Source organism: Esox lucius, chromosome 3 (genome assembly GCF_011004845.1).
Source record: "Esox lucius isolate fEsoLuc1 chromosome 3, fEsoLuc1.pri, whole genome shotgun sequence".
Lineage (NCBI taxonomy): Eukaryota > Metazoa > Chordata > Actinopteri > Esociformes > Esocidae > Esox > Esox lucius.
The window spans coordinates 28,825,438-28,853,312 of record NC_047571.1 but is presented as its reverse complement, the minus strand read 5'-3'; the positions used below and the strand labels follow the sequence as shown (position 1 = coordinate 28,853,312).

The window sequence follows — 27,875 nt, the reverse complement described above, 5'->3', positions numbered from 1 at the left end:
AACATTAAATCACATAGTTATGGAAAGTAGCGGTTTCGTCTATGGAGCACTAACATTTGAACTTATGGTGATGTTTTCCTGAGGTACTAAGTAATTAAATACTTGCGTCCGAGAAATGACATCTTGTGTTTAAGTAAGCCACATACTGAGGAAGCAAACCAATTCCCCAAACCAACCTGGCGCCTGAATTCCGTCAGGAGCTGCTGTAACCTCTGTACTCTCTCCAAGAGCTTATTCCTCCACCGAGAGCCCAGATGGTGGATCCGGGCCTGCAGATGGCATTGAAATCGTGTGATGATCAGGAAACTAATGTCAGGAAGTCACGTTTCCACTGGGCGTACGCCTCTTACCTCCACTGCCCATAGGCTCTCTTCACATCCTCTGGCCCGTAACGCCAGGCTCTGATTGGCTGTGCCCAACGAGATGGATGTGAGTGACTCAAGCTGAGTCCCGCCCTCTAGTCTCAGTACTTCAAAGGTGAGGCCTAACCTCCGCCGGTCCCCCAGACACAATGCCCCTGAGAGGGCTTCATCTGCTCCCATCGCTGCACACACACACACACACAAACACACACACACACACACAAACACACACACACACACAAACACACACACACACACACACACAAACACACACACACACACACACCAAATAAAACAACAGAGCCAGTTATGAAGAATTACATTCAGTCAAATCTAAGACGATAAGATGAACCGCTTATGTGGCCTACCGTCTCTATAGCCGGCTGTGGTGTGTAGACAGCGTCCCTCTAGCGCCCCCTTCAGCCATACCTGCTCATTGCGGTCCAATCTGGCCTGGATCTGCAGCCCCAGACCACGCAGAGAGGACAGGACACTGACCCCCACCTCCATACTCAGGTTACCTACCTTAGTCTATAGCACAGACAGACAGACAGACAGACAGACAGGCAGACAGGTAGGCAGACAGATAGACAGGAAGACAGCACGCAGATGGACAGGAAGACAGGCAGATAGACAGGAAGACAGATAGACAGGCAGACAGACATGGAGACAGGCAGAAAGACATAAAGACAGGAAGACAGATAGACAGGCAGACGCAGACAGACACGCAGACAGGCAGAGAGGGTAAATATGTATCAGATACAGACGGCTGTAAACTCTAGTGGAAGGCGACACAGTGAAGGCATCAGTCTACATGCAGTGGGTGAGGGCCCCTGGGATGAAGGCCCCTGGGATGAGGGCCCCTGTGGTCAGGGCCCTTGGGATAAAGGCCCCTGGGGTGAAGGCCCCTGGGGTGAAGGCCCCTGGGTTGAAGGCCCCTGGGGTGAAGGCCCCTGCGATGAAGGCCCCTGGGGTGAAGGCCCCTGGGATGAGGGCCCCTGTGGTCAGGGCCCTTGGGATAAAGGCCCCTGGGGTGAAGGCCCCTGGGGTGAAGGCCCCTGGGATGAAGGCCCCTGGGTTGAAGGCCCCTGGGATGAAGGCCCCTGGGTTGAAGGCCCCTGGGGTGAAGGCCCCTGCGATGAAGGCCCCTGGGGTGAAGGCCCTTGGGATGAAGGCCCCTGGGGTGAAGGCTCCTGGCCATGCTCACCTCCGCCACCACGGATGTGTTGGTACTGTGGCTGCTGGAGTAGTTGGTGACAGCCAGGGTCAGGCTGCAGGGGGGCTGGCCAGTCACAGACAGATTACTTTTTGTGTAGAGAAGCTCCGCTCCCGAGTTCACTCTGTAGTGCCCAGACCAGCCAAGAGACTGACACACACACAGACACACAGACACACACACACACACAGGGAAAATGTAATCAACACACAAACACGTCAACCGGTTGTACGAAGTGTACAAGGCATGTGCCTGTGTAAAAGTCTACTACTGTAGTGGAGTTAGCTGATCTTACACAGAAGGCCTGACTCACCAGATGTGGGGGGCAGATGCCCACCAGCAGGTGATGTTCCAGCTTGTCTCTGAGGTTGGTGTGGATCTGGCCCAGGAAGGTGTGTGAGGGACAGGGGGCCGGCGACACGTTCTCTGCCCCAGCCTCCAGCTGCACGGTGTGGAGTCCTGTGGCACTCCTCTGTGGAAACCCAGAGGACATAAAACACATGACACATCCACAAAACAACACATAAAACACACGACACATCCATAAAACAACACATAAAACACACGACACATCCATAAAACAACGCATAAAACACACGACACATCCATAAAACAACGCATAAAACACATGTATCCCTATCCTATATAATGACAATCAGCACCTGGTAGTTAAAGCCTTGTCTAAGGCTCTTTTCCTCCCACTTCAGCTCGGCATTCTGGGAGTAAGTATTCACTTCCTTGGCCACCGAGACACAGCCTTCAACAGCCAATGGGGAAGGGGCTACAGCCTGCCGATCACACGCATGAAGACAAGACACACACAAAGAAAATAACCTGGTCAACTTTTACCATAGAGACAGGTTTCACCATAGCGACAGGTTTCACCCAGTAAAGGCATAGGATATTATGTCTGTACAATTGATTGCACCTGTGCAGTTGAGAAGCGGGCACAAGCCTGCCCCCTGCTGGAGTTGTCCTGCCACTGCTGGCTGAGGGTGAGGGAGACGTTCACAGGTGACCCACTGTTCCAGGAGACAAGGGCCTGAGCGCACACACACACACACACACACACATCAATTATACTAACACTGATGCTATAGAGACAGGTAATATAAGTTGAGTAGAGTGGATGTGTGTGTGTACTGTATCTGTGTGTGTGTGTGTGTGTGTGTGTGTGTGTGGTACCTGATGGTTGCTCCGTTGCTCTGTGGTGGAGGTGTTGGAGAGTGTGTGGAGGTACATTTGGGAGAGTGTCTTGGTGAACGGCTGTCTCAGTTCCACTGTCATCTCGCTGCCTGCCACCACATCCCTCCAAGAACAGAGAGCTCTGACCTGACAACACACATCACAAACCTGCCTAAAATACCCTCTTTCCCAGACATTTTGCAGCACCATGTCAGGATTCAGGTCAACGTCCGGAGGTTTAGGGGAACAAGACTAAAGGGCACCAATCAGAAGAAAGTTCATTTAAAGAGGCAGTGACTGAATACACCATTTGGTTCTGATGTATGCCATCATGACAAACGCCAACACACGCCAACACACTCCAACACACGCCAACACACGCCAACGCACGCCAACACACGCCAACACACGCCAACACACACCAACACACACCAGCTAACATATGCTGCACAGCAGACACACACCCATGAATTCACACCAGAGACCCAACATTTTGTCGACCTTCCATTTCTAAAGTGTTACTCGGAGCGAGCAGAGCCTCACCTCTTCCCGCTGCCCGTGTCTGTTCCAGCCCAGCACGGCGCTGTCCAGTCCGGCCCGGGGGGAGCGCTCTATGGCCAGGTCCAGAGTACACCACTGGGGCACGGAGGCAATCTGAACTAAGGACAGGGAAAGTATTCAGACCCCTTCACGTTCTCCACGTTCTGGTGCGCTATCGACCACATCTACAAAGCAATACCCCATAATGACAAAGCCAAAGAAAAAAAAAAAAAAGAAAGAAAGAAATGTGCTTATTGAAAATGGAAAACTGGGGTACCACGCGTAGATTGATAAGACATTATACGGGGTGGTGCCTGGGGAATCGGGTCGTGTTTTCTAGTACCCCTCAGTACGTGGTCTCCCAGGTCCGGTGTTGGAGGTGTGTCGCAGAGCCCCGCCACGCTGAACGTCTGACCGGCCCACTCGGCTTCATGCCGCAGCCGGTGGCTCCAGTTGGCTGTCTCATACCACGTCGTTGAAGCCATGTTCCGGGGCAGAGGTTTCAGCTGCCAACACAGGCAGCCACATGATCATGAAAGGGACTAGGGTCGGGGTCGGTTACATTTACATTCGGGGGACGACACCTTGAACGGCGTGTCACAGTGCTGCCTGCAGTCGGAGGACCAACTCATGTCCCTCATTGACCACCGCCACCCTCACTCAGCTCAGGCCATGTGTTTCCCTCTCCGTTGTTCTATTTGCATGAGGCATTAACAGCTGAAAACCTTTATCTCAGGGAGAGACGTTTTTGTCCAATTTTTATTATTTTGTTTTGTTTCTTCAAACACGAGATTCTTTCTGTAACGAAAAGAGCTATAAAAGTTGGGTCAATTAATCTTATAGGACACATCACAAGTAACAGCTGTGTTGATGGTGTGGGGAATTAATTTAGAGAGTTATACACAGATACGGAGGATTTTAAAGATCCAATTAATTGATTTTACATGCCACTTGGAAGTTTAGTCAGATTCTCTAACCAGTACAGAGTTAGATATCACTTTATAACAAAGGGACAGTAAAAGAGAGGCCCATTTAATGGTCCTGGTGACATGAATAAAAGGGCCAAATGGCCGACACGAACAGATGTTTCATCCTGGTACATGGAGTAGGGGAATGACCCCCCCATTAAGATAAAAGGCTCTGTGGAAAACACGTCTGGCTCTATTCAAATGTGAGGCCTCAGTGTTTCTGAGATGAAAAGAACCTAATGGCTCCACCACCACTATAATCTGTAACTTCCTACAGTAAAGAACCTGAGTATAAGAACAAACAATGTTCAGTAAATGTCTCCAGGTTATTCAGGAAAGACGTAAATGTGAGGCCGGTTATTCAGGGTTTCTTCTGTGTTTACAGAAAGTTAGGAAGATTTTCTGTCAATAACGAAATTCTTTGCAGATCTGAGTGAACCACATATTTGATGCAATCAAATCTTCAAAAGGGGAATTGTTGTAAACTGTTTGAACTGACTCAGGCTGCTTACAAGTTGTTCATACAAATCTGCAAACACTGAATATAAGCCTTCTTTTGGGACTGAGGCCGTGTTTCCAATTGTACACTAACTGGGTGGCTACCTGTGGGTATGTGTGGTTGAGCTCCATAGCTTGGCGGTAGCCCCCCTCCGTGACCCTCAGCTCCCACCGAGCCGAGAACGTCCTCCTGCTTGAATGCAGCTCCGCATGCCCTCTGACCCTGGAGTCTGAGCGCAGCTCTGCCTGCCCCCTGACCCTGGAGTCTGAGCGCAGCTCAAGCAGACCATTGGCACTGGAGCGTGACTGATTCAACTGAACCGGAGAGACGGTTCAGTCCAACAACAGTTCAATAACAATCATTTCAATTTTCTGCTAGAGAAACTCAAGAAATAAAGGACACATTCAAACAATGCTGTCACACATACCTGTATATTCAAACCTAGCAAACGCTTCACAGGAAACTTTAAAACCCCGGCTGCAGGGGTTTGTGTGCAGGTACTTTTCAGGAACAGCAAGAGGGTGCGGAGGAACCCTGCTGGCCTCATTTCTAAAGTTCACTTGAAAAGCACGTGGAGAAACATGACGCATTCTCCACGTGCTTTTCAGTGGGCACCCTGCAGCAAATTCCTCCAACTCAAATGATTAAGTAGAAAACATCTCTCTCTCTTCCTCTCACTCTCACACACACACACACACACACACAGACACAACAACATTGTAACTTTAGCTGACCTGAGATGTGACGTTGAGCTGCGTGGGCAGGTAAGGTTTCGAGTGTGGAACAGTCTGGACCACCTTCATCATCAACTCCTTACTGGATACAAGCACAGCCATCAACCGGGGCTATCAGGAAGCCCTTCCATCCAAGATCTACATGATCAGAGTGTGTGTGTGTGTGTGTCAGGTGTTATACCTGTCGGGCAGGTGGTGTCCCTGGACGATGAGCGCCACAGAGGAGCTGAGCTCGGGGTTCACAGCTACAGAGCATCTGAGTTGAGAGTCAGTCAGTCTTCCCCAGGCCTCGACCTACACACACACACACACACACACACACACACAGTGTACATATGTGTACATGTATTTAATTTTTTATTTTTTGCATGTGTTTGTCAGGCAACCTACCTGTAGAACAGGTCTGGTGTGTCCCTGGAAGCTGTGGTGTATCGTGGCTCTGGCTTCCCTGGAGCCTCCAGGGGCCCCCCAGCCCCTCACGTCCCCGACCACCAGCACCCGTCTCCCCACACCCTTCCAGTCCAGTGACACCCCCCTCATGGGCCCTACAGGGACAAGGTTACGACACAGGGAGTTAGGGCCTAGAGGCCTGACTGAGTACATCATTAACCTCCAGCACAGCTGCACGGAACTGTGCACAAGACATCGCCGATCAGCCGTTCACTTCACAAACAGGTTTCCAAGATGTCCCATTCTGTTTTCATATTCTGTTGTCTTTTTCATTTTTATTCATGCAGTAGAACATTCTATTTAAAACTGCGCTGGGTTGACTTTGGCTTGTTAGCGATAGTACTTTTTTTACAGTTATAGGTTAGTATGCTAAGAACACATAGTTATTAAAAGCAGTGACCAGTAAATAATTACAGATAACTGTTTTTTCGCCTTGTCGGCTTGGCGAGTAGAACCGGCAACCTTACGCTTTCTGGTCCAAACGCTCTTAACCACTGCGCAACCCCAGCCCCCCTCTGCATTTGATGGGCTTTTTAAAACAGTGTCACAGAAAAAACCAAAAGGTTTCCATTTCTGTCAGTGATGTTAGCTGATCCACTAACCTGTTAACTGGGCAGTCAGGGCGGTGTCTAGGGCGGAGTCTAGGGTGGAGTCTAGGGCGGAGTCTAGGGCGGAGTCCAGGCTGTGGGGCCGGTTTGTACGCAGTGAGGAGGGAGGGGTCAGAAACAGCCGTGCGGCCACACGACCTTCGCCCAGGCTGATATTGAGGCCAGATGCCAGCAGCCTGTGTCCGTCCACGAAGACGTGAGCCCCGGACCGCAGCTCAGACAGGACCCCGTGAACAGAGCATCGGACCTGGCAGCAGGAGGAGGAGCAGGAGGAGGAGCAGGAGGAGGAGAGGCGGGGAGAGAAAGAGTTGGAAGGGAAGCATGTTTTCCCCAAAACATTTCTTATTTAGTATAGTTAGCTTGTCCAACTCGCCTCTGAAGATTAAAGACTGAAGTAATTTAAACAAAGTGAAGGAATCCAGACAACCAAATGAACTCCAAACCCCACAATTACAGTAGGTATTAACAAATAATTCTGAGAGGCTTGGTGGACTAGACACAACTCTACCTCCATTGTTGGTGGGATCCCTCGTTCTTGAAGCCAGTGCCAATTGTGCCACAGGTTTCCTGTCAGGTCAGTAGTCATGGGACCCTCCTTCAGCTGAAGCTTCAGTCCTGCTAATCGAGCTCCGAACTGGGATGAGACTGTCAGGTTCTTCACCTCCCCTGAACCAAGCACTATCTGAAAGCACAGCAAAGTCAGTTCACGCTGACCAGGTGGGTTCCAATCACTGTGGTCAACCTTGTTCATTTTGGTTCAGGTCGGTCCATGTCGGTTCAAACCGGTTCATATCGGTTCATGTTGGTTTGGTTCGGCTCACACGTGTGAAGCAGTATTATTGTATGTTTCTCACCTGTACACTGTTGTTCTCTGACAGTCCCCAGTTCCTCAAGATGTCCATAGTGTGGTTGACATGACTCTCCACTGTTATAACCCCAGTGCTGTCCACTGTCACCTCTTCAAGCAACTGACACAAACAGAGGTCTTGCCATCGAGACAGACATACACTGACCACACATTTGCTCTTTTCGAATATAAAGTAGGAATTTGAGAATAGGTCAAGAGAAATAAATGGATATCAAGTGCGGTACCTTGGTTATAAAGTCATCTTAGAGAAAGACAAGGTTTTCATGTACGTAAGGAATAATATCTCGACACATTTCTCTTCCTTCTATCCTTTCTATTGTTTTTCACTGATATCAGACCGGATCAAAAGCATCTGGGTAAAAACAACGCCTGAGTTACCTAAAACCCTTTTAATGTTCGGTTCTCATTTAATTACAACGAGTGCATAAGAAGTAGATGAAAACAGACGAAAAGAAAGCCCTTGTTTTGCGGGACAACAGTTCAAGGTCAGGTTATCTATTAGCTATTGCTGTTGACCAGCTTACCTGCTGGCTACCACCGGAGCAGTGCAGGAGCCAGTGGTAGGAGCCGTTGCCATGGCTCTCCAAAAGCATTGCCATGGTAGCATTGTCGGGGAGGCCCACCCTTTGTAGCCGAGGCACAGAGTGGTTGAGAAAGGCTGACACTTCCTGCCTACCCTGACACACACAAACGGAGGTGGACACAGCATCGTTCACCTCCGGTTCTGGTTTGTAGCGGCGAATCAATGAAAGGAAAAAAACAGAGTCCTACCTTTGTGTTCCTCAGGGCTATCAAAGCCTGCAGTTCCCTGTCATCCGTTGTCGTAGAGATGCTGGCGTCTAATAGTGTTTGGGTGATGGCCAATGAAGCAGCAGCTTTCATCTTTTGTGGGCTGCCCCATTTCTATAATAACAATGTATGAAATATTGATTATTTTTGTGGGGTAATTATTTGCTACCCCAGCTGGAGATAGTTGGCACAGTCGGGGATTGGACGTCAGGTACCCCAGCAGTGCTTCTGATCAGCAAACGAAAGGTTGCTAGGTAGAATCCCAGAGCAGTAGGGTGAAAAATATGTGGTTCCGTCCCTGGGCAAGGCAGTTAAGCCTTTTAGCGCTCTAGTTGAAAATGATGTGCCTTCTCAGACAACTTACTAGGTAAAACAGTTTATAATCTAATGTCAGTTTTGCACTTTTCATCTACAGTGTTCAGGTTAGGACATTCATCAACAATCAGCAATTGGTTATCACTATTTTATTATTTATTTATTAAATACATATCCATATATATTACTTCATATCATGATCTCCACAGAAACTCTCTTATCCTTTTTCTTTTTCATATCCTGTTAAGCACTTTGAAATGCATTTTATTTAAGAATGAATGTGTACCAGACAACAGACAGCAGTTGGACACGCAAAATAAATAAATAAGAGAATAAATTATTTGCCGGTACCTGCAGCGCAGTGCAGTTGGTGTGGTACACTGCTGCCCCCTGCAGGTGATGTCCCGTCCTCACCGTCACAGAGCCACTCACGACACAACCCCTCAGCTGTAGCCACGCCTCTGCACCGTAACCCTGTGAGTCTGCCCCACCCCCGGTGGTGACCACCACCTTACTCTGGTCCGGTAGTGAGGCCAGTACCGTGAGGTTGTGACTGAGGAGTCCCTCCAAGCTCGGCCCAGGCCCCGCCCCAGCGGTCAGCCTCAAGGAACCAGTCTGCTGTCCGTACACGCTCGCGTCCAACATGGCCGTCCAGACGCTCCGGTCGTCTGTACCCACTGAGCCGTTGAGACGGACCTGGGAGGGGAGGCCAAGGCCCTGTGGGGAAAAGGGGGGGCTTGACTCACATGACTCAACTATGTGACTTCACTGCCTTCTTCAGGCCTGGATCTTCACACAAGACCAGATGGACTCGCACAACATGAAACAAGTCTTTACACCATGTTGTAAACAACTAATGCTGTCAAAAGATTAAAACAATTTACAGCAAAAACATCTGTAGTTGCAATTTGTACAAATAAACACTTTTCTGTTTAAAAAACAGCGCATTGTGTTAAAGACATTATGTTTTATTGCAAACTATGGACAGTGCTTGATTTGAAATAAAATAAGTGCAGGAGCTGCCTTTTTCAAAGGTCTTTTAGAACAGGGTATGTCATGGACCTTAAATTTCTCCCCTCAAATTATCACAACAACTGGCAGAATTTATTAATGTAAATTGAAATGGAAAGTTGCTGGTCTCTGATCCAATAGTTCTAACATCTACTATTGTGCCCTTGATCAAGGCATCAAGTGCACCTATTTGAGGATCTTGTATGAAACACAGATCAGCCCCCCCGTACACATATCTGGAGAGCTGCAGACACTGAATCATAACGATGCTTTTCGTGGTTTTGGCCTTTGGTTTTTAGGCTAAAATGGGGTTAAAATGGGGTTCAGATGAGAGCCTGGAAACAATTAGCTTTTCTAATAGGTGTTTACTCTGTTCTAAGTAATGTATGAGTACTAACGCTCTGTTAGGCTGGATTCACAGACAAGTGGGGAGTAAACATTAGTCACGACAGGAATGCGTAGGCTACTTTTCAGTTTTGGATTGAAACAAGTTAATGTTCACTCTTGCATATCAATAAGTGACAGATCCGGCCTAATCAAGGACTAACCATGCATGAAAAATCAACGTCGTTAAGCATTTTTGATTAATCAATATAAAAAACAATATACAAAAACATGAAAAAAAAAAACAAATCCCCACCTGTATCAAGGGACAGTCTGACTCAGTAGCCCACAGCAACAGAGTCCTTCCATTAGGGCCCAGGTCTCCTTTGGCTCTGACCTGACACGAGTCGGCCGTTATCAGCAGGGCCCCGGCCCTTTCGCGGCCACCCGGAGCCGAAGCCTCTATGCTGGTTTTCCGGGGGAGGCCCCGGGCCCAGAGGCCCGGGAAGGAGTGTGCCAGGGAGCCTGAGAGGTGTGCTGCCGGCCTGCATGACTGGTCCAGCTCCAGGGTTAGATTACCGCTGTCCATCTTCAGGGTGCAGTGTAGGACCAGTTGACATGGGACCACTGAGAGGAGGCCGTGGAACGCCAGTGACACAGGGAGTCCTGCACTCTGTGGAGACAGGTGGAATACACACCTGGCTCATTTAGAAATACACACACACACACACACATGCAGTACATCAAAAGTACATACTCACAAACCCTAACCTTAACCACACCCATAAACCCTGACCACACCCATAAACCCTGACCACACCCATAAACCCTAACCACACACATAAACCCTAACGTTAACCACACCCATAAACCCTAACCACACCCATAAACCCTAACCACACCCATAAACCCTAACGTTAACCACACCCATAAACCCTAACCACACCCATAAACCCTAACGTTAACCACACCCATAAACCCTAACCACACCCATAAACCTTAACCCTAACCACACTCATAAACCCTAACCACACCCATAAACCCTAACCACACCCATAAACCCTGACCACACCCATAAACCCTAACCACACCCATAAACCCTGACCACACCCATAAACCCTAACCACACCCATAAACCCTAACCACACCCATAAACCCTAACCACACCCATAAACTGAGTAGTAACATGAACGCACACTTTAAAACTGCAGCCATTCTTCCATGAAAAACACATCTACACTTTCAATTAATCCGAGGAACCCGTGGCACAATTAGAGCACCTATTTTCTATATATCTACCTCTTTATGTCATTTAAAGCCTCTTTCTCCCCTGTATCTTCTCCCTCTCTTAACTCTGCCCTCTCTATCCTCCTCCTGTCTTCCTCCATCTCTGTCTCTCTCTTCCTTACCCTGTCTCATCAACCCCTCGCTCTGTCTTTCCCCCGGGCAGTAAACAAACCTGGAGGAATCTGTCCAGCTGCATCCACAAAGCACTGACAATCACATGCTTGCGTGTGCACACACAAGCTCAAACACACGAGCGCGCGCAGCAGACATACACACGCGGAGACGCACGCGAGCACACACACACACACACACACACAGCAGTCACTACACACAGGGGCACTTCCGCTGTTTATATGTACTCCATAGGGGTCCTGATCCAGACAGCAGACATTCAGCTTTACAAAACCATGCTGTGGACCACCTCCAAAATGGCGCCCTGATCCCCATATAGTACACTACCGTTGACTTTCTAGCGTGCCACTGGGGCCGCAGGGACAGTGTTCTGTCAGTACAGCGAGCAACAGAGGAAAATGAGCCCGCCAGGCTTTGCCTTTGCGGCTTTGAGGACAACTCCCTTGAAGGACGTCAGGAGGAGTCGGCCCGGGTGGATAATAGGCACCCATTAGGACTTCAGCCATCTCCTGGCGTTTCAGCGACGTCAATGTGGCCGTGGTTCAAAAACGGGGCTGTAATGATGATTAACAGCCCGGCGAATCTTCTGTTGGTGGGTGGTTATTACCTCAGTATCTGTCAGCCGGAAATGCCCTGTCAATGTCTTGGCTGTGGAAAAGCTGTCCGAGGCAGAGACAAACGGTATTCACAGTGGTAATTCAGCCCTGCGCTAAGACGTCAGATGTCCTCAAATGGCATGTGCCGGCTCTCTTCCTGTCTGCGTTTTCTTTTTCTCAGTGCTTACCTGTAATGCCGGGCAGTGGTGGGTCACATTGAACACCCAGCGAGCCTCGTTTTCCCTGGAATCAGCCCTGATCCGGCACCGGCCCAATTCCAGCTCCACACCAGGCCGGTCCCCGGTTGAGATGCCCAGGACCAGGGCAGCGTGAAGAGGGAGGCCCAGGGCCTGGAGCTCCCCCAGGGAGTGGCGGATGGAGCTCCTAAAGCTGAGCCGGGGGAGGCAGGAGGTCACGGCCAGGCTGGCGGCCCCCGTCCTCTCTCCTCGGGTGTGAAGGTATGTGTCCAGACGCGTGGCGCAGCCGGAATGGACCAAGGAGGTGTTCACTGAGAAGTTCAGAGGGAGGAGAGGCTGTGGAGGCAAAAACATGTAGATAGTAAACATCCCATGGGACAACTTAGTTGACATGTCTTACTGTGTGGCTAAATCAAATCATTATAAGATATTCACTAGTGATTAACTTATGCAATAAAGCAAAGAGTAGGCTCATTTCGTTCTGCTTTTTTCCGCAGGGAAAATGGTTGAGGTCACTTCCTGTTCCCGCCATGTTGTTACGCTCATAGAAAAAGAATTACGTTGACCAGAATGAATATGCCCATTCCAGTAATTCAAGGCACTCCTGTAAAAGGTCACTGCGATGACGGACAACCAGGTCAACAGGTCCTTTTTGTCGGCTCGTCTACATTCTCAGGGAGGGGTACTCTGGTATGACGAAATAGTAATATTGGAGGACGGCCCTGAGGGAAGCATTTGGGGCTTGGCTAAATGGCCCCCAGGTCGCAGCATGGAGGTCCAAGGAGAGCCAGGCATTGCTCTGTGGTCTGTGGGAGCGAAAAGCATGTACCTCCATGGGTGGACCAGCCACACTTCCGGAGCACTGGGCCGCGAGGCGGCCGTTAGCAGCAGCTATGGCGGCATCTGCTGTGCAGCTCATCTGTGAAAACAGAAACCCCATCGACACGGTTTGTTTATCAAAGAGGGAGAACATGGAGGAATGTATGGTATATGAGTTGGAGGGCACAAAGTTCCTGCATCTGTGTTGTCAGAGGCCCTTTAACCATCAAGCATGCAGAAATTGAGAAATTTATAATTTTGATTATAAATTTGTATGGCTAATATTTTCTTCTGATTTTGCCTAAAACATCACCCAGTGGGTTTGGCAGAGCCTATAATTGAAACAAGCCATTTAGCTTGTTATCATACTGTTCGTTTAACCAAGAAGTACTCACCAGTACCTACACTCTGAGGAAAAAAAGTTGACTGGCCAACAACCATGATTAAGCTTGCATGCACCCGAACTACCAAAAGGAGTCACTAGAGTGCAACTACGCAGGGCGACGTTGTCCGACCCCACCAAACCCCCCAACCATAGATAGTGCAACAACAATTTGCATCATCACATTCAAGGCCCATGAGCAAGTACTGTGATCTTTTAATTTGCCTCAGCGAGGTCACTCACCTGTAATGATGTAGGTATCACTCCTTTGAGGTGCATCAGATGGTGCAGCAGAGACACAGTAAGACTGGCCGTTTTATTGGCTCGAGCAGCTTCCACTAGCAGGGTCAATGTTCTCTGTTTGTCCACCTGAACAGCCAACCCTGAACTCACAACCTCTGGCTTATCCTAGATAAAGATAAAATAAAAAGCTAACTCAATTTAAAATCCATAAGATAATTGAACACCCATAGAGAGTAATAGTATAACAAATGGCTTGAAACCAAATCAATTTTTTTTAAAGGATATTTTAGACCTTGGCTAGAAGCATTTTAAAACTACACTTTTTCAATATATTGACCAGATATCTCAAGTGATACTGTATAAAATCTAATTAAATGTAACATTCTTGCTAAAATACAGAAGAGAGGTAAAATAGAGGATAGGATGAAGAAAGAGAAGGATGAGATGAAGATGATGACATAAAGTAAGAGGAGAAAGAGATTAGGAGGAGGAAGACAACAAAAGAGAGTAGGATGACACTTCACCTGGTAATGGCCTGTAGCTTGCAGGGACCTGGGTAGGCCTCTCTGGACCAGGGCCTTGCATTGATGCTGTAGCTGTGTTTGGAGCTCCCATCGTGGGTAGGCCAAGCCAGTTCTGACCGCCTCCAACTCAGCCTTTAGGCCCTGAGCTCCGACCTTTAGCTCCACCCACGCTGTGAGTCTGTCCTCCTCCCGGGTCCAACTCACCCGAGCACTGCTCTTATCTGGTATGCCTGAGACAGTGGTAACAGAGTGTGGTGACAGAGAGTGGAGACAAACAGTGGAGACAGACAGTGGTAACAGACAGTGGTGACAGACAGTGGTAACAGACAGTGGTAACATACAGTGGTGACAGACAGTGGTGACAGACAGTGGATAAAGACAGTGGTGACAGACAGTGGTGACAGATAGTGGATACAGACAGTGGTGACAGACAGTGGTAACAGACAGTGGATAAAGACAGTGGTGACAGACAGTGGTGATAGACAGTGTAACAGACAGTGGTGACAGACAGTGGATAAAGACAGTGGTAACAGACAGTGGTAACAGACAGTGGTGACAGACAGTGGATAAAGACAGTGGTAACAGACAGTGGTGACAGACAGTGGATAAAGACAGTGGTAACAGACAGTGGTGACAGACAGTGGTGACAGACAGTGGATAAAGACAGTGGTGACAGACAGTGGATACAGACAGTGGTGACAGACAGTGGTAACAGACAGTGGTGACAGACAGTGGATACAGACAGTGGTGACAGACAGTGGTAACAGACAGTGGTAACAGACAATGGTGACAGACAGTGGTAACAGACGGTGGTGACAGACAGTGGTGACAGACAGTGGTAACAGACAATGGTGACAGACAGTGGTAACAGACAGTGGTAACAGACAGTGGATAAAGACAGTGGTAACAGACAGTGGTGACAGACAGTGGTAACAGACAGTGGTGACAGACAGTGGTGACAGACAGTGGTAACAGACAGTGGATAAAGACAGTGGTAACAGACAGTGGTGACAGACAGTGGTGACAGACAGTGGTAACAGACAGTGGTAACAGACAGTGGTGACAGACAGTGGTAACAGACAGTGGTGACAGACAGTGGTGACAGACAGTGGTAACAGACAGTGGATAAAGACAGTGGTAACAGACAGTGGTGACAGACAGTGGTGACAGACAGTGGTAACAGACAGTGGTAACAGACAGTGGTGACAGACAGGGACAGAGAGAAGGATCTACCGGCAGTGTGGAGCCAAAGGGATGAGTGAGATAACTGGCCACTGACTCCACCTTTCCCTGGTCTGTCCAGTCGGCGGCTCAGGTTCACACACAATGTCTCCTCGTCTGCTCGAACACACAGCCAATCGCGGGCCCCGTCCATCTCTTTTCCCAGCATGCCATCCTTATCTTCCCAGGGGTGTCCGGGGTCCTGCTCATGACTCAGCTCCACACTGTAAACAGCCTGGTTCACTGTCACTCTCAGCTGCCCTGCAGTGCACACACCACACACACCACACACACACACCACACACCACACACCACACACACACCACACACATCACACACACCACACACATCACACACACCACACACACCACACACCACACACCATACACACACCACACACACACCACACACATCACACACACCACACACATCACACACACCACACACCATACACACACCACACACATCACACCACACACCACACACCACACACACCACACACCATACACCATACACACACCACACACATCACACACACCACACACCATACACACACCACACACACACCACACACCACACACCACACACCGCACACATCACACACACCACACACATCACACACACCACACACATCACACACACCACACACCACACACCATACACACACCACACACACACCACACACATCACACACACCACACACACCACACACATCACACACACCACACACCATACACACACCACACACACACCACACACCACACACAACACACCACACATCACACACACCACACACATCACACACACCACACACCATACACACACCACACACACACCACACACATCACACCACACACCACACATCACACACACCACACACCATACACACACCACACACACACCACACACCACACACCACACATCACACACACCACACACATCACACACACCACACACCATACACACACCACACACACACCACACACATCACACCACACACCACACACCACACACACCACACACCACACACCACACACACCACACACCATACACCATACACACACCACACACATCACACACATCACACACACCACACACCACACACACCACACACCACACACACCACACACACCACACACACCACACACCACACACACCACACACACCACACACATCACACACACCACACACACACCACACACCACACACACACCACACACACCACACACATCACACACACCACACACCATACACCACACACACACCACACACACACCACACACACCACACACACCACACACACACCACACACGCGCACACACCACACACACCACACACCATACACACACCACACACATCACACACACCACACACATCACAAACACCACACACCATACACACACCACACACACACACACCACACACGCGCACACACCACACACACACCACACACCATACACACACCACACACACACCACACACCATACACACACCACACACACACACACCACACACGCACACACCATACACACACCACACACACACACACCACACACGCACACACACCATACACACACCACACACGCGCACACACCACACACATCACACACACACCACACACATCACACACCACACACACACCATACACACACCACATACCACACACCATACACGCACACACCATACACACACCACACACATGCACACACACGCACACACCATACACACACCACACACATGTACACACACCACACACACCACACATCACACACACACCACACACACACATGCACACAGACCACACACATCACATACATCACACACATCACACACACACACCACACACACACGTCAACTAAATAATGCATCACTATGTGGACAACACACACCATAACTTTTCACCCACTTCGATAAGCTTTTTCAAACTTCTGGACTCATTTGAATGAGTCTCAATCCATTCTTGGGTCCAAGGGATCCACCATACCTTCAGTAAGCCAGTCTGACTGCCCCAGGGCCCCTTCCAGACTCAGGCCGCGAGGCAGAGCAGCGAGGCTGGGTAAGGAGTGCCTCAGGTCCCCTGCGAGAGCCATTCGGAGCACTGGGGAACCTGCGGACTGCTCCAGTGTCCCATCCACCCGGGCCTGCAGGACATGGCCTCCCTGCTGGCACGAACCCTGCATGGAGAGTCTTGCAGGAAGAGGAAATTATTAAACCAGTAGAGAAACGGTGCTGGAGACGGACGGACAGTGCCAGTGTAAGACAGATCAGTGGTGTCATACGGACAAATCCAGTGACTGTAATGAAAGTCAACAGGCCCCTTTAATGTGTTAAAATCTCTCTATATAAAACATAAAACATCAACAAATAAACAATGATGTGGTATCGATTCTAGATGTCTTCATCCCCTGGAGGTGTTACTGGGTGGAAACAACAATTACAGCTGTAAATAGTTTGGGAAAAGATTCTCCTGATATTGAACAACTATTAGCAACATAACAATTATTTTTGTAACATTTCTGAATCTCAGTGCATTTTGTTCTGAGTCATTAACGGACAGCAATTCACCCTTGCCTCTAGTGGGTTCTGAGGAAACCAAGAGAGGGCAGAAGTATGGAACTGAGACCATCCCATCGTGAGGACAACCTCACCTATCTGAGGAGATGTTGGCAGACATGCTGAAGTTCAGCTCAGTGGCTACAGCAGGCAGCAGACTCTGGAGCACTTTCATCTGCCCACACAGGCCTCTGGTACCCCCCATCAGGGAGTGGGAGACCTGGGCCTCCAGCAAGGCTCTGTTCTTCCCATCAGCCCTCACCCACAGAGAGCTGCTAACCCTGCCAGGCATTGTAGACTGGTCTGCAGTGAGCTGGGCCTGGAGGACACAAACACGCATTGACCAATCAAGTCAATGCATTGAAACATAACCAGGAACTATTTAAAAATGTGCTATTCGCTGTATGTTGCTTTTTCTCCCCATAGGCACTGTTTGTATGGACCCTTTAATTCTCACCTTAAATAGAAAATAAAATAAAAATAAAATCAGGAGACACACAGATTTTTTAAGCAATTTGATTAATAAAACATTTAGTTAAAAAAAGGACATTGCTGACCCACCTCCAATGTGTTTGGGATCTTAGACTGGAAGGGGTGACTTAGAGAGGAATACAGGTCAACCCTGTCTGACGATCCATTCAGATTAATAGAAAACTGAAGGAGAAGAAAACCGCTTGTTGAGCTCTACACTCATAAAGGAGCAATATCTTGCTCAGGTAGTATGTATTAATGGCTGTGGATTCTCAGTTCTTCTTACTTGACAGTGTTGCTGTTCAATCCCAGCCTTCCCTCTTGCTAGGTAACCAAACACACCGTTGTTTTGGAGATTCCAGGACACGACTCCCTCCACTACAGCAGATGAGGGAAGCTTCAACTGAAAGAGCAAAATAGAAAAAGTCTTAATAGTCTAAAATCACTTCCTCTCTTCTCATTGACACCAAAAATGAGGAGATGTGGTGGGGTGGGGTACATACACAGTATATAGGAGATGGAGATGGGGTACATACACAGTATATAGGAGATGGAGATGGGGTACATACACAGTATATAGGAGATGGAGATGGAGATGGGGTACATACACAGTATATAGGAGATGGAGATGGGGTACATACACAGTATATAGGAGATGGGGTGGGGTGGGGTACATACACAGTATATAGGAGATGGAGAAGGGGTACATACACAGTATATAGGAGATGGGGTACATACACAGTATATAGGAGATGGAGATGGGGTACATACACAGTATATAGGAGATGGAGATGGGGTACATACACAGTATATAGGAGATGGGGTACATACACAGTATATAGGAGATGGAGATGGGGTACATACACAGTATATAAGAGATGGAGATGGGGTACATACACAGTATATAGGAGATGGAGATGGGGTACATACACAGTATATAGGAGATGGAGATGGGGTACATACACAGTATATAGGAGATGGAGTACATACACAGTATATAGGAGATGGAGATGGGGCGGACGACACAGTATCGTCATGCACAGTACGTCCATGACGATACATGTCATTTCCCTTACCTGGAGCAGGTGGGTAAGGTTTGCTCGAACTTTGACCCCGCGTTGTGGTGAATCTGCAGGGTTAAGCTGCACCTGTCCATGGAACGTCAGTTTGTCCTTCTTTCCGACCCGAAGCCTGCCACGCACCTCTCTCTGTGTCTGTGGAACGAGACGGCAGCCATAGAATTAAATAAAAAATGTAACCATGGGATCTTTGTAGGAATGAATGACATTTTCCTGCTTTGCAATTTATTCCACGCACATTTCAGGCCACAATAAAAATAACAATCTGCTTCAATTGGATACCAGTACTGTATCAATACTGTATAATCATGTAGTCTTGGTCTTTGAGACTTCAAACTGAAATTCCGGGCATTGTCATAATATATCATCATATTCATTTTCCACGTGTTGCTCGGCTACAAGCCTCAGCTGCTTTCTTTCAATGTACGGATCAATGAACTACAGAAGACAATAGCCTCTACACACACACTTAGACTGGAGATGATTTGAGATTCCATTTAATGCACCATTGTTTCTCTGGTAAAAAAGACTGTGTCCGAACATTGGTATTGATATACTGGAATGTGCCGGGTATAAATCACCCTACCTGGTTGCTGGACACGATGACACAGACTTCGGAGTCATGGGGGATGAGCTCAGAACCAAAAGGGTGGGTCAGTGAAGAGCACATCTGAAGAAGATGCAAAGACAACATCCCTGAGAAAGACTCTTGTAAAAAACCTTTTCTATCCTGAAAATCAGGACCCATAAAAAATGTGTCCCGGGAGTTGAATTGCTGATAATATATCAGAGGGACCTGATCCAGATCACCACTCCTCTGAGACCTTATTCAACACAAGGCCAAAAAAAAAAACTGTCCATCTGGATTTTGCACGAGTTAGACTATAATGACACTTGACAGTCCTCGATCACATGATCCTGATGTTTAAATGCATCGAAATAGACTGAATAGATCAGGAGCACCTATTCAAAGTCCTCCCCTGTCCTTTCTATTTGTATGCATTTAACACAATCTGATAAGAACTATGCAGGTTGAATGTAAAACAGTCCCAGGACCGGTCCTGGACTCACAAAAAGCCTGGGTTGCTTGTATCCCAGGGTGACAGTATGAATGGCTTCCCTGTTCCCAAAGAGACGGGCTTTGGACTCCAGGATGTAAAGGCCCTTGTGGAGGTTGATGGTGAAGGTCTCCTGGAGAAGGAAAAACTGAAGAAAGTTCTGGAACGGCTGTCTGTAGGTGATATTGGAAGGGGCCGTTATAACTTTGCATCTATTAGGATTACAATTACATTTCCATTTAATATCATCAGGATTAGCGTCAACATCATGTTATATTTGATCTGGCACACTGAGAACCCAAGTATGTGGGTGCATACCGAAGGAGTAACACAACTCTCTTCTGATAAATGAGTTTGTCCTTCCTCAGCTCCTCCACTCCTCCCTCCAGCTCCAACTCAAACGATGGGCTTTTGGGCTCCGATAAGCTCATCTTCATCGTCACCATCCTCCTCATCAATTTCTGGTGAACGAGAACGTGTATATCAATTTGTTCGTGGGCAGCACGAGTAGGTATTTTTAAGAACGCTGCTTACTCCCAGAGGCCACTTCAGAGCTACCTTATCCACCGTGGTCAGTTCTGCCCAGAGACTGAGGTTGTGCTGGCCATAGCCGGAGGTCAGCTGCAGGGTCCGGCCCTGTTTGGTGTCCTCCAGGGAGAGGTCTCCTCTCAGGGCAGGGCTCCACGCAGAGGACAGGGCACAAGAAGCCTTCAGGCCCCGCTTACCCATCACCCCCCAGCCACTCGCCTGGAAGAACACACGATAGTAACGCACGGTGAAGAAACGTGACCCCTTGGTCCAGGCGATAGGAATTCCTTATTTGGCCACGCCCACAATGTCAAGACATTGTGTCAAGTCAATACGTCCATTCAATATGTGACAATATTTGCTATAAAGAAATTCTATGTATCAAGACAAAATGTCTACAAAAAATCTATATGTCAAGTCAATATTTGAAGACCATGTTGGATGTCAAGACAAAATGTCAAGACAAGCAGGAGGCCTCTTACCTTGAGGTAGGTGACAGCAGGTGTGTAGAGGTGTAAGCGGGCCTCTACGTCCTTGTTCCTGTCCTTATAATATCCCTCCAGCGTGAGGTTAGGGACGGTCAGCCCCCTGCGAGCCGTCAGTTCAGAGGTCACCTGGTAGGTGTGGCGCTGTGGCTGGCTCAGCTTGTGGGTTGTGTGTACATATAGCCAGGGGCTGTCCAGGTTAAACGTGCCTGGAGATGGCACGCACAAAGTTACACGCACGCAAACCCACTCAAACACACACAGAACAATACGACTGAAGAGGGCCAACATGGCCGGTCCCCGGAGATGCGACGTCAACAGAAATCCATTATCACCTGTACGTCACAGTCCTTCAACCTGTCATTACCTTCACATTTCCTCAGAAAGGCTTTGGTGGCGGCTTTCCAGTACAGTCCAGCTACCAGGGGCGTCTCATCGTTGTAGTTGACTCTGAGGTGGGTTCTGCTCTCCACTCCTCTCTGCCTCAGGTGTGAATGCAGGAGCTGGGTCCTGTAGTTCAAATACCTCTCTGGGACCTGCAGGCTGAACTGGAGAAGAGGCTTGGTTGGGGGATCAGAAGGAGCATGGAACATTTAATTGTTTTTTGAAAAATGCATTAGAAATCCCAGTTAAAAGATTCTGGGAATCCAAAGGGAATGGGCAGAAAATCCAGCCAGCATTTCTGTAAAAAATACTTTTTTTGAAGTGATTGGAATTTTGCAACCCTACATAATGTTGGTCATAAAGTGCAGAGAACCTCAAGGGCATAGCTGGTGAGGTTGTGTCTGGACTGGTTCCTGAAGGACTGGCTGAGGTGGAGCCGGCGCTTGTTGTTGATCTGATCCCAGTGTTTCCCATAGCTCACGTCCACACTGGACTTGGTGTGACTTGGGCTCTCCTCATGCCTCAGGTGGACCTGAAGTAATGACAGGCATAAGGATGAGGGCCAAGTGTATTCCACTCTGATGTATTCTAATATAACTTGGACAGAACCAGAATCAGAAAAGGTTTTATTGCCAAGTAAGTTTCACAACAAACAAGGAATTTGTTCTGGCCATTGGTGCAACAATTAATACAAAAGGAATAAGGGAGATAAAAACAAATAAGGACAGTGGACTGAGCATAAATATAGTAGACATTGCATTAGTGCCTTAATGTTCTGGCATCATATGCTATTCCGTTGCATTCTGTTCTGTTATATTCTGTTCTCTTCTGTGGTATTCTATACTAGTATATTCTGTTCTGGCATCAAATGCTATTCCGCTATAATCTGTTCTGTTATATTCAGTTCTCTTCTGTGGTATTCTATACTAGAATATTCTGTTCTGTCATTGTATGCTATTCCGTTATATTCTGATCTGTTCTATTCTACTATTCTATTCTGTCCCTTTTCTGTAAAGAGTTCTAAACATGCCAGAGTTCTAAACATGTATCTCTAAACATGCCAGAGATACATTTCATTCACATGGTTCCAGTGGTTTGGTTGTTTGAAACACTGTTCTGGCAACTCCAATTTTAACTGAGATTTATGAATGCAAGTCCAATTTTAAACTTTGAACATTTATGAATGTGCCAAAGCCTAAACAAAGCCCCCCAAAAAATGGCATTAACACACTGACATTTCTGGCCACCAGTGTTTACCTTGTGGTTAACAGCGGCGGTGTTGGAGCAGTAGAACTCATGTTCGAAACTCGTATGGTATGTCTGATTGGGCTCCGTGTCACTCCTCAGGCTCTGGGCTGTGTGGCACTCCTGACGGAGGAGGCGTGCGTCCTCTGAGAAAGGTCAAAGGTCGGTGTAACATAGCCAGTGGCAGCAGAGCAGAGGTCCACAGAGGGCCTTAGCCTGTCAGTCAAAGACACACTCACCTCCCAGGCCATATTTGAGCCTCAGCGCAGAGCTTCGCAGCGAGCCCTTCTGCTCCATCAGCCCCAGGATCCGGCCACCCAGCACTCCAGGCAGCAGGAGCTCCGCTTCAATGGAGTACTGCCTCGGCCCGTCATTCTGCCTCCGCTCCAGAACCACTGTGGAGAACCGAGCAGCAACGATGGATTTAATACACCTTCACAAAAACGTCATAATACACAGAACCGGTACAGCGCAAACTGTAGCTATCGGATCCATTGTTCAATAGTGTTGGTGGGGATACCAGAGAGGGAGGCGGCTTCTCTGAAAACGTTGTGCAGAGTGGCAGACATGCTGGTCTTTCTGCCGAGTCCGTGGGTGATGTTAGCAGAAAGGACCATGGGACGGCTCTCTGTGGCCACTTTGGCTTCTAGATGATAGCGCAGCCTCCGCTCTGAGAGGACGGTCTGGGCATCAATCAGTCCCTGTGGAAACCAAATGTATTTCCAATAGACTTCAAGGGACACAATTGACAAAATGGTAGAATCAAGAAACACCACAGAGACAACACCATTTTCTTGTCTGCTCCTTACCAGGATATAGCAGTGATGAACATTGTCTATCAGAAGCTCAAGTTTGCCGGTCCACATATTCCTCACTTGGTCAAGTTGTCCTGACAGAAAAACACCACAGACGTCAAATGTCGCAGCAACAGGAAAGGCAGTTCAATAGGGTTGTGTCTAATTCAGATACTTTGTTCACACAGAATGGGAATTCTGTCACACACTTTGACTGTATACCAACCAGACAGGCCGTGATTGCACTTTGGGGGAAATTCAACCGTTTGTATTGCACACAGCGAGCACAGCTGAAGCGTTTTTTTGGGGGGGGGGGATTTTAATTAATATTTGAACCCAGGTCAAATCTAATTCCCTTTCATTGACCTTTTAAGTGAATGAAAACCAGACCACAATGAAATCAGTTCAAAAAGGCTGAATACCCTGGATGGTGACAGTCTTGAGTGGGTGACTAATCCTGAAAAGCAGCCTATCGGGCTGGAAGGCCAGGTCTAGAGACAGGTCCCGCGGGATGGAGGACTGGGGGGTGGACAGGAGGAGGTGGAGGGAGGCCTCTCTGGGAAGCCAGGAGCCCCTCTGGAACACAGAAGAACAAAGACCTTATTCACCAGGTTATTGTGTAGGCATGTCATTCACAGGCCACTTTGTAGGATGGTGTCCTACACTACCCATAATGCTTTACAAGTAAGTCAGCAGGTTTAGTCAGATCACAGTTTCAGACTCGCCAGTTGGCTGTGTCAGTGCAAGACTGGGGTCCAAATCCTGCTTGCAGATTAGCCCAGGGGTGGTTAGCACGACCTGTGTTAAGGAGGTTGGTAATTGTATATAGCTACCTTGTCTTCTCATACTCTAGCAACTTCTTGCAGATGCTAGGGCACCTCTGAGATAAATCTAGGTAGAAGGTCAGGGAATGCGTGCCTTCTGGTGCATAAGAATTCAGGTGTAGACCTTTTGGTTGAGTGGGCAGCATGACACAGACCAGAATTGCATCCTATGTGTCTCGGAAGACACATTACTCAACACTGAGTCTGCTGGGAGTTCATGCAATCAATCAATCAATCAAATGTATTTATAAAGCCCTTTTTACAACAGCAGTTGTCACAAAGTGCTTTACAGAGACACCCGGCCTTAAACCCCAAGGAGCAAACAACAGTAGTGTTGAATTTCAGTGGCTAGGAAAAACTCCCTAAGAAGGCCGAATTTTAGGAAGAAACCTAGAGAGGATCCAGGCTCAGAGGGGTGACCAGTCCTCTTCTGGCTGTGCCGGGTGAGATATTTAGAATCCAATTGGAATAAATAATAAATTTCTCTGGGATAAATCCAGAGTCTATTTGATTTTAGACTAGGTCAAAAGTATGACCAGGTGGACAAGGACAGGGACAGCAACGGGCCCCCCAAACCAGGTACTCCGCAGGTGTGGACCAGGACCTCATCTCCTAAAATGTAAAACTGGAGGAGACTGAAAAAAGTTAGTAGTGCATTCCTCATATCCCCCAGCACAATAATATAGCAGCGTAACACCTTGGAACTGAGACGGGGGGGTCCGGCGACACTGTGGCCCTACCCGGGGGAGGCCCCGGACAGGGCCCAACAGGCAGGAAATCAATCCACCCACATTGCCAGGCATCAACCAAAGGGAAACCCACCAACCACAATGAGGCATGACCATAATCACAAATTGGATGTTGGAATTTTGGGAATATAAATGGGGTTTAAAAAAAAAGGTGATTCATTTCACAAAATGCATGTGATAAGGTGAAGACATTTTGAATGCAGTCAGTGCAGTTGCTTCTCACAAATTGTGTCAGACAGCCAGACACTTTGAGGATCTGACGAATAACTGACAGGATTTTTGGCGGGGGGAGGGGGGGATCTGTCTGTCTGTTGTTAAGCAAGACAGTTAACCCTAATTGCACCCAAGTGGCAGACTTTTGCACTTCTTCATTTTAAAGGGTTGGATTAAAAGCAGAAGTAACATTTCTGTTGGAGCTACGGTTAAATTGACAACAAACTAAATTGAGCTATTGCCGGTTTAGTCAAAGGCAAAAAAAAACAAAGGCCACACTGCCACACTGCCATGTCGATCGGTTGAGTCCATTTTTAATCTAGCTGTAGGAAAGCAGAATCTGATGTTGGGCTTTCGCAGAAACACATACACCGACTTCCCTCATCAACTTCCGTCTATGGGCGGCTACTATCGGCATACAGGTCTTTTCTGAGTACAGAAGTTCTGAATGTGTACTAGAGCAGTGGTTCCCAACCAGGGGTACTAGGACCCCTGGGGGTACTTGGCCTCTCCACACGGGGTACTTGAAAAACACTCACGACACCATAGACTTACTAGTGAAATGAACATGAGGGGGTACTTCAGGGGTACTCCAGGCATTGCAAAAACTTTCAGGGGGTACAGTAACTGAAAAAGGTTGGGAGACACTGTACTAGAGTACCCATAATGCTTCACTGTTCACCCGCCAACGGTCTTGAACTTAATTCAGTAGTTGTACACAGTAACTTCGACAGAGGGATAACCTGCGATGGTACGTACACACCACAGTCAAAGCTGGGCAGGGGAACGTGTTAGATTGACGGTACCTGTGTCAACAGGGAATAGGCCGCCTCCAGCAGGTACTGGTGAAGGCCTCTATCCAGCTTCAGCAGCCTGAGGGAGAAATGTGCAGGCCCGGGGGGGGGGAAGGAAAGCCCCGTGGTAGACAAGGGGAAGGAGACATTGGAGCACAGCTGCCAACCCACCATCTTAGACCCTTGAGGAGAAATACAAAATGGCTGCTTGTCCACTCGTTTTAACACACCAAACATGCTGGAAATCTCCCATAACAACTGCAGATACATCACATACTAATCTTAGATAACCTAGCTATTGAGAAACAGATCTCTATGACTGTCATATGTAATTGACCCCCAGGCCAATCTTAAGATGGACTCACTGATAGTAAGTAGCTCTGGAAAGTAGCATCTGCAAAATGTCTAAAATGCCAAATGTCAAAATGTCTCATTGCGTTTTATTATTTAATCAGCAAGGCCTGGATCTTACTGTAACTTCCCATCTGCAGGGAGGAAGACACTAGGATGCTTGCACAATTGCACACAACAACGTCCACTTGGACATTTCCAGGCTTGACCTTAGTTACTCCCTGGAATGTTTTGTGCACTTGAGTCTCGGGACAAACTCACATGTTTTTGGGGTGCAGGTGGTTCTCTCCACACGATTCTTGGAGCCTCTCATCTCCTCTCTGTGATCTCCATTCACATGAATTATCCTGGAGCTGTGGCACAATGAGTAAATATTGAGAAATTTGAGGCAACAGAATTGCTCAGAATTGCATTTGGTCCAAACTAGTTACCTAACCAAGTAATACTTTCATCTCACCTGAGAGTGACAATGTCCATGATGTCTTCGGGCGTGTTAAGGACCACTCTTAGGTCGTGGCCCTCCTGTAGATACACACTCCCGTCCAGGCTGCTGGAGGTCCTGATATCTGTGGCCCACTCCAGTCCAGCCCTACCCAGGGCCCCATCCACCCCCATGCGGGTTGACAGGCCCACATAGGCCCTGTGCAAACACCATATAGACAAAATAAATAAAACATGTTTCAGCTGCTCTCCTATGGAAACCAGGAGTGGGCCGGATCCAAAATGGACGCCCACTTACATTGGCTTTACATGGCCTGCCAGGGAGAAGTGGGACCAGTGTTTGTAGTCGGCACTGCCCTTCAGACGCAGTGAGAGGAGGGAGGTCATGTTGATGCCCAGTCTAATGGGCAAGCCTGACAGAGAGGGCAGGACCAGTTCATCTGTCATCAGCACCGCCCTGTGATGGAGCTGCACCTCCTGGCCCTAAATGGAGGCAACGGGAAATAGGGAGAGTTAGGAAGGCCAGAGTTAGGGAGAAGGTGAAAGAGAGAGACCCGAGATTTTAACTTGATTCTATATGAATACATGAAACAAATATATATAGGCGCAAGCATACTAAAAAGACAACAACACTGG

The 27,875-nt window shown here is 48.1% G+C and overlaps 1 protein-coding gene across 3 annotated transcripts in view; it reads right to left on the bottom strand.

The window, feature by feature from the left end:
* LOC105030387 overlaps positions 1 to 27,875 on the bottom strand; it is a 42,310-nt gene that overhangs the window by 4,490 nt on the left and 9,945 nt on the right. Inside the window, exons 18-64 of one of the 3 annotated variants that reach the window (XM_020045595.3) lie at positions 27,538 to 27,722; positions 27,256 to 27,438; positions 27,060 to 27,151; positions 26,460 to 26,629; positions 24,290 to 24,443; positions 23,883 to 23,962; positions 23,594 to 23,774; positions 23,313 to 23,468; positions 23,086 to 23,219; positions 22,202 to 22,360; positions 21,812 to 21,992; positions 21,442 to 21,653; positions 20,990 to 21,178; positions 20,750 to 20,892; positions 20,445 to 20,604; positions 19,960 to 20,043; positions 19,371 to 19,508; positions 18,581 to 18,697; positions 18,385 to 18,477; positions 17,919 to 18,142; positions 17,255 to 17,457; positions 15,283 to 15,531; positions 14,050 to 14,279; positions 13,526 to 13,690; positions 12,911 to 13,000; positions 12,073 to 12,417; positions 10,186 to 10,542; positions 8,886 to 9,251; positions 8,202 to 8,333; positions 7,955 to 8,107; positions 7,417 to 7,530; positions 7,071 to 7,244; positions 6,557 to 6,809; positions 5,895 to 6,049; positions 5,686 to 5,798; positions 5,505 to 5,586; positions 4,875 to 5,084; positions 3,647 to 3,809; positions 3,307 to 3,422; positions 2,764 to 2,910; positions 2,507 to 2,620; positions 2,241 to 2,366; positions 1,892 to 2,050; positions 1,570 to 1,728; positions 731 to 893; positions 351 to 544; positions 177 to 269 (exon numbers count right to left, since the gene is read on the bottom strand). In XM_020045595.3, the coding sequence (XP_019901154.3) occupies positions 177 to 269; positions 351 to 544; positions 731 to 893; positions 1,570 to 1,728; positions 1,892 to 2,050; positions 2,241 to 2,366; positions 2,507 to 2,620; positions 2,764 to 2,910; positions 3,307 to 3,422; positions 3,647 to 3,809; positions 4,875 to 5,084; positions 5,505 to 5,586; positions 5,686 to 5,798; positions 5,895 to 6,049; positions 6,557 to 6,809; positions 7,071 to 7,244; positions 7,417 to 7,530; positions 7,955 to 8,107; positions 8,202 to 8,333; positions 8,886 to 9,251; positions 10,186 to 10,542; positions 12,073 to 12,417; positions 12,911 to 13,000; positions 13,526 to 13,690; positions 14,050 to 14,279; positions 15,283 to 15,531; positions 17,255 to 17,457; positions 17,919 to 18,142; positions 18,385 to 18,477; positions 18,581 to 18,697; positions 19,371 to 19,508; positions 19,960 to 20,043; positions 20,445 to 20,604; positions 20,750 to 20,892; positions 20,990 to 21,178; positions 21,442 to 21,653; positions 21,812 to 21,992; positions 22,202 to 22,360; positions 23,086 to 23,219; positions 23,313 to 23,468; positions 23,594 to 23,774; positions 23,883 to 23,962; positions 24,290 to 24,443; positions 26,460 to 26,629; positions 27,060 to 27,151; positions 27,256 to 27,438; positions 27,538 to 27,722 (7,860 nt within the window). Of the gene's footprint in view, positions 1 to 176; positions 270 to 350; positions 545 to 730; positions 894 to 1,569; positions 1,729 to 1,891; positions 2,051 to 2,240; positions 2,367 to 2,506; positions 2,621 to 2,763; positions 2,911 to 3,306; positions 3,423 to 3,646; positions 3,810 to 4,874; positions 5,085 to 5,504; positions 5,587 to 5,685; positions 5,799 to 5,894; positions 6,050 to 6,556; positions 6,810 to 7,070; positions 7,245 to 7,416; positions 7,531 to 7,954; positions 8,108 to 8,201; positions 8,334 to 8,885; positions 9,252 to 10,185; positions 10,543 to 12,072; positions 12,418 to 12,910; positions 13,001 to 13,525; positions 13,691 to 14,049; positions 14,280 to 15,282; positions 15,532 to 17,254; positions 17,458 to 17,918; positions 18,143 to 18,384; positions 18,478 to 18,580; positions 18,698 to 19,370; positions 19,509 to 19,959; positions 20,044 to 20,444; positions 20,605 to 20,749; positions 20,893 to 20,989; positions 21,179 to 21,441; positions 21,654 to 21,811; positions 21,993 to 22,201; positions 22,361 to 23,085; positions 23,220 to 23,312; positions 23,469 to 23,593; positions 23,775 to 23,882; positions 23,963 to 24,289; positions 24,444 to 26,459; positions 26,630 to 27,059; positions 27,152 to 27,255; positions 27,439 to 27,537; positions 27,723 to 27,875 lie in introns of those variants that run through there. The other 2 variants (XM_020045596.3, XM_020045597.3) reach the window with 2 other exon arrangements.